The 14,482-nt window shown below is 40.4% G+C and overlaps 1 protein-coding gene across 12 annotated transcripts in view; it reads left to right on the forward strand.

Moving 5' to 3' along the window:
* Positions 1–13,910, forward strand: part of PDE5A (phosphodiesterase 5A) — a 131,415-nt gene extending 117,505 nt beyond the window's left edge. For all 12 annotated transcript variants that reach the window (XM_083571173.1, XM_083571166.1, XM_083571169.1 and 9 more), the window contains 6 exons: positions 1,340–1,440; positions 1,614–1,691; positions 3,264–3,327; positions 4,428–4,502; positions 5,376–5,459; positions 6,264–13,910. In XM_083571173.1, coding sequence (XP_083427299.1) covers positions 1,340–1,440; positions 1,614–1,691; positions 3,264–3,327; positions 4,428–4,502; positions 5,376–5,459; positions 6,264–6,401 — 540 coding nt within the window. In that variant the 3' untranslated portion in view covers positions 6,402–13,910. The remainder of the gene's footprint in view (positions 1–1,339; positions 1,441–1,613; positions 1,692–3,263; positions 3,328–4,427; positions 4,503–5,375; positions 5,460–6,263) is intronic.
* Positions 13,911–14,482: the final 572 nt, after the last annotated feature.

Genomic DNA, 14,482 nt, shown 5'->3' on the forward strand with positions numbered 1-14,482 from the left:
TCACTTTTATTTTTAGTTTTGGATGGGTTCCCAGCATTATGCATTCTTAAGTATTTTTTATTCCTTTTTGGGACAAGAACGAAAAGGCAGCCCTTCTAAGAGCCACCAAGCTTTTGCTCATGTCAGTTTCAGTACCTATTGCCTTGGCATCAAAGCAAAAGGGGTATTTCATGCTCATTAATCTAGTTAATATTTCTGCGGAGCAAGCACTGCAGTTATAGCATCAAGTTCTGTTGGAAGGTGCACAGAGTAATTCCAAGAGGGATGCCCATCAGATATTGCTTCCTCCAGTGGTACATACCCACGGGATGTTACTTCCTCTAATGGTCTTCAAAAAGTATTGCAAAACCAAAAAACCTCTTGAAGTTTAAACTTAGCCTGTGCATCACCCAAACAAATAAGCAAACATCTTTTAACTGGCAGTGTAAATCCTGCTCTTCAAGGTGTTTTATGTATATTTTCTTAGGTGTGTACTGTATATCCTAAATCTGAAACAAAAGAGCACTGCTAACTGCCTCATCCCATGGTCTGCATTACACATTGTTCATTTATTTCATCATCATCATCATCATCATCATCATCATCATCATCATCATCATCATCATCATATTACTCCTCCTCCTCCTCCTCCTTCTGCTACTACCCTGCCCAATAGGCCACTGAATGTCAACTAGTATCTAGCAACACTTTGCAGGCTGCCAAGGGATCATATTGCCTGTTCTTTTTCATTTTAGGTGTGTGTTGTTTCTTGTAGATAAGAAACAAGGTTTTTTTTGCAAAACCAAGAAAATAAATAGATTTCTCAATGAAGAACCATGTTTCCTTCTTAGAGTCTAATGGGGATCTCCTTTCATGTCACTTTCCCAGGGTAGCTTTGAAGGCACATGAGGCCTTCAGACACTGCAGCTGAGGAGGTCTGGCTCTGGTCAGCTGCCTGTATGGGACATCTTCTGGAAGCCACATGTATGCTACTTTGGGTTCCATGATGGGAAGAAAAGTGGGATATAAATATTAGAAAATCAATTAATTAATTAAAACCCTGGTGAGGTGGAGTTTTGGAGGGGGGTAACCTTTCCATGTGCTACCTTGCTCACAAGAAAATATAGCAGTGTGTCAAATCGACAGAACAAAAGAGAACAGGGCCCAGTTCTCATTGGTGCAAGACTTTTTAATGCACCTCTATGTGTTTCAGAGTGGAGCAACTTGGGGGTGGGGGTGGGGAAGTTTGCCAGTTCTTAAAATCTGGACAACAAAATTGTGGAGACTGACAAATTAGTGAAATGTTCTATGTGTAATCACAAGCATTGGTTTGTTGTTGTTTCTTTTTGTGTGTGTGAAGGGCAACCAGATTCTCAGCGGCCTTTCTGTTGAGGAATACAAGGCTACCGTGAAAATGATCAAACAAGCTATTCTGGCCACAGATCTTGCCCTGTACATTAAGTAAGTTGCTCTAGCCTTATTGCAAACAGCTGCTTTTCTTGGAAAAGTCACAGTTCACCTGTGGAACATTTTCTTTCTCTCTTTCCTTTAGATTATCCTTTTTAATGTAAAAGCGTAGAATGTCTTTCTTTCAAGGTCGTTTATAAACAATAATTATCTTATAATGCTTTCAGGAGAAGAGGAGAGTTTTTTGACCTTCTGAGAAAGAAACAGTTTAACCTGGAAGACCCTTATCAAAAGGAGCTATTTTTGTAAGTGAGCAAATATAGTATCCAGCTTCTGTGTGATTTTGTTGTGTTAGCCTAGGCCAGCTATCACAGAACTTGAGTTTCATTGAATGCTTGGGTTGGGCTACAAGAGAACAGAAAGAACTTTCTTGATGAATGGTGGTGAGCAACTGGTTTCTAATGGTTATGTAAACCTTCCACGCAATTTCCAAACAGGGTAAAACAGCCTTGACAGAATACCATATTGTTCCTTTGCAATACAGGCATTGTCCTGAAGCACTGAACTGTTAAAGTCAGTACTCCTAAGGTTATTTATTCTGCATTAGAAAGGTCAGGCTAAAGTTGTAGTAGCTCTCCCTGCAATAATGGAGTCATCACCAGTGCCATGTAAACCTGCCTTGATAGGACTGCATGTAAAAGGAGGAAACAATTCTGCATGTGACCAAATTATGTGACATCTTTGCCACTTGCTCAGCTCACCTGATCAGTGTACAGTGAGTTCTGTAAACTTTTCAACTTGTTTTGCTGCTTGTTAATACGCAAGTGAATTGAAGAGCAGAGCCATTTATGGCCAAGCTGAATAAAAATTTGTCCAGTCTGCACCTGGCCACATGCCGAGGTTGTGTGAAATGCATAGATTTAGCTTCAAAACATTGATACAGTGGTACCTTGGGTTACAGATGCTTCAGGTTAAAGACTCCGCTAAGCCAGAAATAGTACCTCAGGTTAATAACTTTGCTTCAGGATGAGAACAGAAATCGCACGGCGGTGGCACGGCAGCAGCGGGAGGCCCCATTAGCTAAAGTGGTACCTCAGGTTAAGAACAGTTTCAGGTTAAGAACGGACCTCCAGAATGAATTAAGTTATTAACCCGAGGTACCACTGTACTCCATAAAACTCCTTAAGGCCTTTGCATTCTCAGTGAGACAGGGATTTAAAACAGTCCATCGTCAGCAGCACTGGGGTTATTTAGGAACTGGAAAGTGATTGGAATATCCTGTTCTAGTGATAAAGCCAAAACAAAGATTGGATTTTGGGTTGGCAATCCTAGTCTAGAATTACATCGGGGGGAGGGAGTATCTAATCATATATATTAATAGTTACCTCAGGTGTTGAATTATGAATGGTATGTAAAAAAAATCTTTAAAATCCCAAGAGGGAGACATCAGCATCTTTGTGGGAACCTCAAGGTTTGCAGAGGTAGAAAAATCAAACCCCCCACCAAACCAGCATAGGGCAATGGTGACTGGGCAAGTTCAGTGGCCACAGAATGCTAAGTGTCTGTTGGCAAGGAGGAGGAATGGAATGGAGTATCTGATAAAAGGCTGGCTGGCTGGCTGGCTGGCTGGAACACTGAACAGGAACACTCCATATTGCATTTTTAATAATAATAGTAATTCAAAGTCCTATTTGTTACTAGCTGATTTTAATTACTTGCAACAATGTTATGGTTCCTTTGCCATTTATGAAAAACAGATTGGGCTTTGTTTTAGCATTTATTTTACATGATTTTGCATACCATACCCATTTTTATTCTGCTGCCAAGATGCAATGCTTTTTATAATGCATAAAATCTTGGCTTCATGGTTTCTACAGGGCAATGCTGATGACTGCATGTGATTTGTCAGCAATAACAAAGCCGTGGCCTGTTCAGCAACGGGTAAGTAACTGCCAAAGGCCTGTCCAAATCTACAAAAAGCCAGCGCACAGTTTCCTTGAGCATTTGTTCCCACCAAACTTCCTCCCGTTTTAACTCATTGCCTCATGTATCAACTTAAAACAAAACAAAGATGAAATTTGTTATACCAAGGAAGATCAGCAGCCTCTTGTTTCTTGCACAAATATTGATTGGCAGTGACTGAAAGCTTCAAAAGAAGGATTACTATGGGAAACCTGGCAAAGGAGTGATACCGTACAAACAGGCATTGCAAAAGAGATTGCAAAAGAATCCTTGGAAAACTGGCATCCTTTGGGGGACGAGTATTGAATTCTGCATAAACCAGATGAGAATGTTAAGCAAGAAGTTCTAAATATTTCATTGATTTTGTTTGTTTATGAGTAGCAGAGCAATCTGAACCCCCTCACGCCAAACTGAACTGCCTCTTGCCAGCTGCCACCAACAGAGTGCCAACGTCCCCCTTATGTGTTGGAGGCCCTCTGACAGTACCCCGCTGGCAATACCCCTGCCTGCGAGGGACATTGGAAAGGGGGCTTGATCCCAAGCTAGGCTTACTGCCAGTGTGTGACGGCATCATAGTTGACTCACCCATTAGGCAGGGTGAAGCAGTTGCCTCAGGTGATGGAAGTTCAAGAAGCGAGACCCCTCCCACCCCACTGCTGCCTCCTCAGCCAGAATGCCCCCCTATCTGAGTTTTGGTGAGAAGGGCGTGTTCCGACAGTGGTTGAAGTCGTGGGGTAGACAGGAGGCAGCACATTCCCATTTCATTTCAGGTGGTGAAACGGGCTGAGTTGCCAATCACTCTTCTAGTGTGGAGCTGGTGTAGAGATCAGGTTAAATTATTCTTGCCTCCCCTTCCACGGCTGGCAAGTGGTGAGGGTTTTGATTGCACCCGTAGTTATTGTATAAATTGTTACTTGAACTTGTTTGGATATAAATGTATTTTTTATTTCTGGACACTGTTGATGTCTTTCTTGGCCATTTCTGACAGAATAATTGCATATTTATTGCATCTGCTTATATATTAGTATTATAAAATATTGTTGAAACACACTCTGAGATCTTTGTCTTTTAACTTGCAGATAGCTGAACTTGTAGCTACAGAATTCTTTGACCAAGGTGATAAGGAGAGAAAAGAACTCAATATAGAACCAACAGTAAGTAGAAGAACCATCTTTAAAGAACATGGTGGTTGTTGTTTTTTTACCGAAAATTCATTTTAGATGGTTTTTTTACACATGAAGTATCAAAATTTACACCTCCTCTATCATCTGAAAATCATATTCACTTAGGCCTGTATCCAATGAACTAATCTCATTAGTACAAGACTTCCGCCTGTGCAACCCACCCACCAACATGCGAATTGGGGGAACCCTCAGTAAAACTTTTGGGGAACACACATGGGGAGTCGACATGGGGGGGGGGAGTCCTTGCACTAACAGGATGACTTTCTGGGATACAACCCCTGTATTATCTACCAATTATAGCTGAGTAGATAATGTTTTTCACAAAGAAGTAAGCATTTTCTGCTAATAGTATGGGAAGTAGCATTGATGGAGAAGCAAAGTATTTTGCAGCCATTTCCATCTACACACTTACAGTTGCATCTGCTTTCTCTCTGTCTAGAGGTCTGTTCATGTGACCTGAAAGTGATCATTTCAAGCTCAGAGGTCCCACTTTCAGTGTTATTCTGAACTGTTGTATCCTCACAAGAAACTTAGGAGGCAGATTGTTGCAATTCCCATTTTACAGATAGAAGAACTGAAGCTGAGAGAAAGTAACTTTCCTAAGGCTACTTAGGGAAACTTGGACTGAGATGGGATTTGAACCCAGGACAACCTCTTTGAGGCCAGCACTGACTATAATGATGGCTTATTAGCATGCCCTGTGATGTATGTATGTATGTTGAATTTTTATATCACATATATATATATATATCTATGCAGTGTACAAATTACAAAACATCGCTGAATTGAGCCACATTTTGGCAAGTGGTCTTGCTTCAAAGTGAACTTTCTTTGATTTTTCAGGATTTAATGAACCGTGAAAAGAAAAACAAAATCCCCAGCATGCAAGTTGGATTCATTGATGCCATCTGCTTGCAGCTCTATGAGGTACCATATATGGAGCGGCCTGTAGAATGAGAGTGTTTGCGTCTGTGTCATCTGCCAACGTTGTCTTCAAAACTGCGCTTTCTCTTCAAAAGCATTCTATGCAGATCTGGCTGTGGGAAGTGGGGTTGCACAATCAAGTTTCACATCCTTTAATGGGACTTCTTTGGCTTTCCTACAAAGGAAAGACTGCCGAGCAAGGACCCTTACACCATAAAATAATCAAGCAAGATCTCTGAAATATTGTAGTGGGATTTCTCTCTATTTACAGCTCATGGGTCTGTTCGTATGATTTTGCCTGAAGTGGGTGGGTATCCAAAATTTGACCAAAGAACCTTATGTTCTTTTATTTCAGGGATGATGAATCTTTGGTCCTCCAGGTGATATTGGGGGTACAACTCCCATCATGCATGACCATTGGCTATGCTGGCTGATGGGAGCTGGAGTCCAGCAACCCAGGAGTGACACAAGTTCCCAAATCTGTGGATATAGCCTTGAAAGCTGCAGTTCCTGTGTAGGAATGATGTGGCACTAATGCAGGCCATGGGATAAGCCTGGCTAGCTTCCTGCAGACAGTTTGAGGCAGCCTTGTGGCATGCAGAGAGGGGGAATCTGCCTTCCTCCAGATCCACTGCCATTTGCGGACTGCACCTCTCAGCCAGGAGCATGCTGGGAAGCTGCTTCTTGGATGTTTTCTGTGTGTTCAGTTCCCAGTATATTCTGTGAAACTGCTAAACTCTAAGGAAGAGAAGTCCCCCTTCCCCTTTCTTCGGTTTTGATGGGTCTGATTTGCTTTTCCATTTGCAGGCGATGACACACGTCTCAGAAGCCTGCTATCCTTTGCTGGAGGGCTGCAGAAAGAACAGGCAGAAATGGCAGGCATTAGCCGAACAGCAAGAAACGAACCTGATCAATGGAGAAAGCAATCAGCCCAAACGGAACTGAGATAGCACTTCGTTAGGAATGCTGATTTACAAAGAAGCTATTTATATATAGTGATTTGGAGATACTTAAATGTTTTGCTAGACACTGTACGAAATAGGTGTATAATTTGCCACTGCTGTATTTTAAAAGAACAAGGAGACATATATTTTTGCACAGCATTCGGAAGCGTAACATAAACGTTTTTGTGTATGATGTATCATAGTTGTATATTTCCAATATTCCGTTTATTTGAGGGAGAACGAGGTCTGCACTTAGCAGGTCCAGTTTGCTCTGCTCAGCTTTGTAAGACGGTACAGAAGAGGAGAGTTTCTAGGACTGCTGTTCTCAGTTGTACATAGTTGTTTAGTTTCAGTCAATGGCCAGTACTTTAAAACGATTACCACATTTAGCACCTTTTTCATCCTTTTGTGTTGTCTGTTTCTGTAAGTGTAAATAATGAGAGCGCAGTGTTGCCTTTGGGAGCCTGAGAAACATGGAGGAGCTTAGTGGTCAGTGTTCACTATCGGAGCTGCTGAATCCAGTATCTCTTTATTCCAAAGAAAGTCAGGGCTTGAAGCACAGTATCTTGAGAGAATATATTGCGTCTGTGCCTTTTCCTGTTGTGAGAGTGCTTCACCTTAAATGAACTTGAGCTGTTAATTACCCAGCAGTCCCAGGCTCCTGGTAAAGATCTATAGATGGAACTGCCTGACATTTCTTAAAGCATTGTAGCTCAAAAGTGCAGTTGTCTGAAGAAGACATCAAAGTCAAGAGAAATGGGGAATGGAGACAGATGGAAGAGAGACTGTGTAGACATTGGGGCTACTTTCAATGAGATGGGATCATCCCACAGCAAACAAGCTTCAATGCCATCCTGCCTACTGAAATCGTGGAATGGGGAGTGACCTGAAGCTGGCAGCGATGTGAGTGAGTGAGTGAAGAAAACTAGGCCCGGCCCAGAATTTGAGAATTGCTCTGGATATTGTAAAACTGAATCAAATTAAAGAGATCAGAGCTGAGAAATAGCCAAGGCTACTTAAAAACAACTGCTCATAATTGCAAAGAGGTTTTTATGAGTGAATTTTGGAAAGAAGAATGCTTTTGGTTTTTCATAAGACCATTTGACTTGGAACAAGCATAACCGCAGAGTATTGAAGCAGAAAGCAGAAATGGAAACAGCTGAGAATACTTCAGGGAGCTTACAACGATAACTTTAAAGAAGTCAACGAGTATTAGTTTGACGTAGACAAAACAAATCTTAAAATACCATCTCACTGCCTGCAACCAATAATGTTACCATGTCAAAAATGAGATTTTTGTCTGGTAGTGTTTATTTGTGGATACAACTTTAGCCGTACCCAGATGTTTGTAAAGATGATTTTCACATGTGTAATACTTTTTTAGGACAAACTAGCAGCAAGCAAGCACACCTATCAAATACGTTGCATTGATTTTTGCGCAGTTATCTGAAAAGTTGCACTTTGGGGATTGGGGTTTGTCAGGGAGGGTACAACTGCCATCATAGCTCTCAAAGTAGGAAAAAGGCTTTCTGCCAAAGGATCCAGAACATTCCTCAACATCCCAAATGAATAGGAGCTGCTTTTACCTCTATTTTAGGAATAGCTGGGAGAGTCACTAACCTGTGTGCTGTTTGACTGCAATCTGAAAACGCAGGCCCAAAACCACTTCCATCTGTCCCATGAAAGGGACTGTTGGCCTCACAATTGGGGCTTTCAAATGCAGTCAAAAGAGGTCAAGAAATCTGACAATGGAAACAGGTTTCTCCATTGTTAGATTTTTGCCACTTCTTTTTTTTTATGAACTGGGAGATACTCTTCAGTTTTGTGGTATTCATGGTAATTTTGGGACATGGAGCATGTGTATATGCTCACACAGGTACAAAAATGTGCCACATACTGAAGCTGTAATGTTTGTTCATTAAAAGTATTATCTGGCCTACTTCATATATTTTTCATATCCAAGATCTAAAGGCCTGCTGCACGTTCAGAAGAATCATGTGTTCCAGTCTTTCTGTAATTGTGCCACTTTTCCATGGGATATATTATGTGGCCAACCATATGTAAAAAAACCCAACTCCCTGCACATAGACAACTGGCACATCAGGAAGGAGAGTATGCCTGAAACGTTCTCCTTGACATGCTAGATTTTCCATGTGCAGGGGTTTTTTTTTTATGGGAGTGCATTCAAACATTCAGCCTTGAAGGGCTGAATTTTCTGCTTTGTCTCATGCTGTTTCTGTACATTTGGATTGTACGTAAGGCAGGTTCAACTACTCCACCGAAACAGTTGCCATTTAAGGCAGTAACCTTAGGATCTGAAGTACCAGCAAAGCAGACTCAACATCCTTGTTCAAGATTATCCCCAGAGGATCAATCAGTTTTGCAATCTTTTGACCACTGTGTATAGCTTGTGCGTATAAGGAGATGAAGACCACATTCAGCCTCCTTTCCTCAAGACTAGATCATCCACGCATCATCATGGAGATCAATCTGCTTTTCCAGAGCACAATAAGTACAGGACAGACGCACATTGTTCCAAAGTGGGCTGCATTGTTGATTAGACATATTGAAAAATTTACTTTGCCTGGTCATCCCAAGGTCAGGAGCAGAAATCACACAAGCAAATAAGTGGTATTCGCTGTCTCTGTTTTCTTAGTCTGCAAATGTCACATTAATAATTATATTATTTTCTGTGTTGTTTTTGACATTTATATACCATTGCAGTGTGTTGAAATTAATTACATAATTAATCCTGTAGGTTTTGGCCCTGGCAGATAGCAAGATGAATAACTTAGGTTTTAGTGGAAGGCAGACTGAAGTGGAATGGAAACAACACTGATTGTAATGAGCCCAGGATGGGATGGAAATTTCTGTTTCCTTCCATCACTTCTGTTGAAAGTGCCAGATTAATCAGGTCAAGCAAAACACACTTGACAACTCAGTGTGAAGATGATAAGAAAAACAGGAGCAACCTATATGGCAGAGATCTTAGCAATGGCTGTAGCATTATAGAATTGTATATGCGTTGGTAAGCTGGCGGAAAGAAACCTATGTGGAGTATTGTGTTTTTTAAAAAGCATTACTCTAAAATAATTTGTAGTAATTTGGTATATAAACCAACAGTCATATGAATGCAGCCACGCAAACAATAAAATATCACGATAGGCTCACCAATACAATATCCCTAATGATGCAAACAAAAGGCCTAATTTCCATGCATGTGGACTTTTAGTAGTTCACCTGAATCTTTTCTTACTGAGGATCATGTCTCACATAGAGGGGGCGGGGAAAGCTTGATAGAGCTGGATGACTGAATATCTAGCAGCAAATTGTAGGTTTATTGCTGGCAGGGATCTGAACCGAATTCACTTTTGCACAGAGTAGAATTAATAATTTCAGTTGGGCTGTGTGTATGCAGCCATGTGCAATAAAAACAAACAAACCTGAAATGTTAGTTTAAGTGTGGGTGGTCAAGACGTGCCTTTCTGCAAATTAGCAAGTTGGCTGAAGTCGGCGAGTGTGTTGCAGCATTTAGTGGATGCAACGTTTTATAGCTATGAGTTGGTTCAGCAAAAGACTTCCTTTCTGCTTTGTCTCGATAACCACTGAAAAAATGATATGCACGCTCACACATGCACAGACGATAAAAATAATAAGAAACCACATGCTTGACCTTTTTAATAACCGCCTGTTTGTACTACTGATGATCAATATAATCTCATCAGCCCTCAGTGCCCAGGAGCACTTTGAAGTTAAGTAGGTCGCCCCATGCTGCTGGCAGATCAGGGCAGAGAGAGGACGGCTGAATGGCAGTGCACATTTCCCCAGAGTGGAAGATTTTAATATTGCCTGATGGCTTTATTTGACATAGTAGTCAATGCTTTTATATTCAAGCTTAGTTACTCTTTGTTCCATATGTTACACATGTCCCTTCTGAACTACCATGTCAAATACAGTCCTCTAAAATGGGTCTGTCTCTCTCTCTCTGATAGATTTGCATGGAGAATTCCCTGTACAGTGGTACCTTGGAAGTCGAACGGAATCTGTTCTGGAAGTCTGTTTGACTTCCAAAACTTTCGGAAACCAAGGCACAGCTTCCGATTGGCTGCAGGAAGCTTCTGCAGCCAATCGGAAGCCACAGAAGTCTTGTCAGATGTTCAGGTTCCAAAGAATGTTCAAAAACTGGAACAATCACTTCTGGTTTTCGATCGTTTGGGAACCAAAACGTTGGACTCCCAAGGCACTTGAAAACCAAGGTACAACAGTACAGTGGTACCTCAGGATGCGAATGGGATCCCTTCTGGAGCCCCGTTCGCATCCTGAAGTGAACACAACCTGCGACTGCATGGGTCGCGATTCACCGCTTCCGCACATGCGCGTGACGTCATTTTGACTATCTGTGCATGCGCAGGCGGCAAAACCCGGAAGTAACCCGTTCTGTTACTTCCGGGTTGCCACAGAGCGCAACCCGAAAGCGCTCAACCTGAAGCAACTTCAGCCCGAGGTATGACTGTACTAAATAGTTATGAAAATAATTTGCTATACATACCTACTCAGAAGTTAGCCTCATTGAATTCAATAGGACTTATCCTCAGGTAATAACAATACTTTTATTATTTGTACCCTGCCCATCTGTCTGAGTGGCCCCAGCCGCTCTGGGTGACTTCTAGCTGATAAAAAACATAATAAAGCTATAGAGATTAAAAACTACCCTATACAGGGCTGCCTTCAGATGTCTCCTAAAAATTGTATAGTTATTGTACAGTTATTTATCTCCTTGACATCTGATAGGAGGGCATTTCACAGGGCGGGTACCACTACCGAGAAGGCCCTCTGCCTGGTTCCCTGTAACCTCACTTCTGGCAGTGAGGGAACAACCAGAAGGCCCTCAGAGCTGGACCTCTGTGTCCAGGCTGCACAATGGGGGTGGAGACATTTCTTCAGATATATGAGGCCAAGGTCATTTAAGTAAGTGTGTATTGGGTTTTATTCTTAACTGGGTAATCCTGGACACATGCTGGCACTTAGTTTATATAATCAGAGTGGTTAAAGAACAGTAAGTGGATATTTTCCTATCTACAACAGCTCTTCATGGAAATAAATTCCCACAGTGCTGATATAAGCATTGCTTTTCATCTAGTTAACAATCTCGGTAATCCTAATGATCACTAACATGGATTAGGTACTACACCACTGTTTAAGTATTGTTCTGAAGAGTGGTAAGAGGGCTTTGATCTCCCTGATCCTGTGCTCAACAACATTGTTCAGGCTTTGCAGGGTAACAATTCCCAATTTAGTTATTCTGTGAGTATTCCTCACAGTTATGGATAACAGTTTATATGTAACCACAGATGATGCAGAATGGAAATATTGACTTTAGAGGCCCATTGAAGCATGCCCGTAGTATTTGCTCCTGTGCATAGCATCAGAGCCAATGTATATGTTGTTATAAGTGGATCTTAAATCTATTTCTGGTTCTGAAAAGCTGCCATTGATTCAGGGATAATTTGTCCCCAGGACAAATGGTGAAGAAAGACTAAAGTAATTTAATTAGATGTTGGTCTCAAAATGCTATAGAATCTCGTTGTTCTATGTACTGTAGGCTTATTTTTTAAATGACTTGCAAAGAAAACAGAAATCACTTGGAAATGTAATATGTTCATACCTAAGAAATGTGTTGATTTTTTAAGAACTGAACTCAAAGGCAAAATTTGCATTCTGTAAGTTTTTGTTGACAGGGAGGAACTGATTGCACATCTAGATTTGTGAGGTGTAGATATGTATATGAAACTGTGGGTAGGGATGATCCCAAAGACAATTCCCAATGTTCTGGGTATGTTCCAGACAGGCACTAGTCTTTCATTGTGAACGTAACCATTTGCTTATGGCTGTTTACTGCCAAAGAATAGTACTCCTCCAAATGATGGGCACTCAAGGGAAAGCCATCGTGCTTCAGTGCATAGTCCTTATGCACATAAACCTTTTTGATTTCTCAGGAGTTAAAAACACTTAATAACGTACAACTTAAATCTGCAGTGATCTTTTGTAAAAAAAAATATATTGAATATGTGGCGTTTGATTTGTGATGGTTCTTTTACAGATGCGAATGAGGATTGGGAGAAATTCATATAGTTTGCATTTTAATTCATGTAATTTGTACTTCCCAAACTACATTCACACTTCTCCAAATTTTCTGAAACTTCTCTAGACCAAAAAAAAAAAAATGCATTAAAATTGTGTTTTTAAGGAAAGCTGCGCTTAAAAATGCATATGTTGCCGAGAATAATCTGCAATAATGCATTATATCGGAGAAAACTGCTTGGAAAAATATGTATAAAATGTATATATTAGGAGAAATTTGCATGAAAAAATGTCTAAATCTTCAGGTATAGAATTAAAAAAAGAATCATAAAATAGCAAACTGCTGCAAAAATCAAGTGAACTGAATTTAAGATTGGAAAAGTGAGGGAAACCAAAACTGACAGGTTCACCCATCGCAACATGCAAGTAATTATTTGATCTTGCAGTCATCTAATGATGACCATGCATTTGTAGAAAGGGCCTTAAAATTAAAGTCATGACTTTGCTGCCATTTCCAAAGTGTATGCTTTAGGTTAGAGCTGCGTGTTGAGGCTTTAAACATTGAAAGATGTCATCAGCATTATTTTGATACTAGACTTGATGCACACTGTTTGATACAGAATATGGTCATCAGAAAGTTGATGTGAAAACTTTCCTTAAAAGAGGTCTGTTGCAGATGACTTGTATGAGTACCATGGCTTAAAAATAACTGTTAGAAAGCAATTCAGCTGAATAGCTGGATCCAATTAACTGAATACATTAAGCTATTTTATTTGATGGTATAAGGTTTGTCGCATTTCTTGCTTGTACATAAGGTCTTACGATTCCCATTACAAACTCTGGACCAAATCCTTGACTGCAGTAAAATTCACCCAACTGTTTTGATATAGTCACTCTGCCCTTCCACTCCTCCAGTGGAATTGTAAACGAAGTTAGAATTTAACTTCTCTGTAGATACACAGGACACAGGCCATGTAAGTGTTTCTTAAGAATGTAGTGAAAACACTGTACATAGTTTTGAAATATATTACTTTTATAGTTTAACTCTGTAGAAATTCCTAACACGTTGTCACTCGGTGTGTTGATAATCTTCTGCCTTTTTGAAACATTTGAACAAATATATATAGTTTCTGAGCACAGTATTTTTGTACTAGGCCAAGTCATGGATTATGTATTTGGTGTTTTCTTCTAAAGTCATATTTAACTCTGGAGGGGTCCTGGGTCCTTGGTTGTTATCTTAGAGTCACAAACACTCTTTATTTAAACCAGTTAAGAGACTTATCCCTTCCCCACCCCCACAAAATGTACTATACAGTCTGGGAGAGAAAATACACATTTAAGTAACTTACTCTCCAACTGCTACTCCAGTAACTTTTTGCTTTTTATTGTACCATTTTCCATGCTTTCTACAATAAATGCAAGAAGAGAACTGTTTCACTTGGGTCATTGTAAACACTCAAAAAGCAACTTCCATTTATTGGCCATCTTTCATCTAATGGAACACAGTTGACCTAGAATGTGCCCTACTTATCGTCTGGTTTATCTTTGGGTATGTAAGATCCTAGATAAGTAGAGGTTCAGACAACTAGTACAGAGGGTATTTCAAGTTCCTAGCAAGGAGAGAGTATCTTCATTTTTTTGGAAACTGGAGTACCAAGTTTTAAATGGCAGGTATTTGACTATATTGAAGGTTACACTGATTATTGCTGAATAGTGGGTAATCTTGGTACAGTACTTTGTTTCACAATAGTCTCTTGTTAAGTGAGAAATGCTTGCAGGGTGTTTCTTAAAAGTTGGTGACCACGAGGGGGCACTAAAGCTGCGTCTACAAGTACAAAGCTTGTTTACAGATGACATCTGCAAGGTTTGCAATTACAAGTTTATGAGTAGAAATCTAGACAAGCAAATTCAAATTCCATGCCCACCAAAACAAAACAAAAATCGAACACATATATAAAACAAAATTAAGTGACTTAACGAGACAGAGAAAAATGCTCCACT

This window comes from Podarcis filfolensis (assembly GCF_964270895.1).
Source record: "Podarcis filfolensis genome assembly, chromosome: 9".
NCBI lineage: Eukaryota > Metazoa > Chordata > Lepidosauria > Squamata > Lacertidae > Podarcis > Podarcis filfolensis.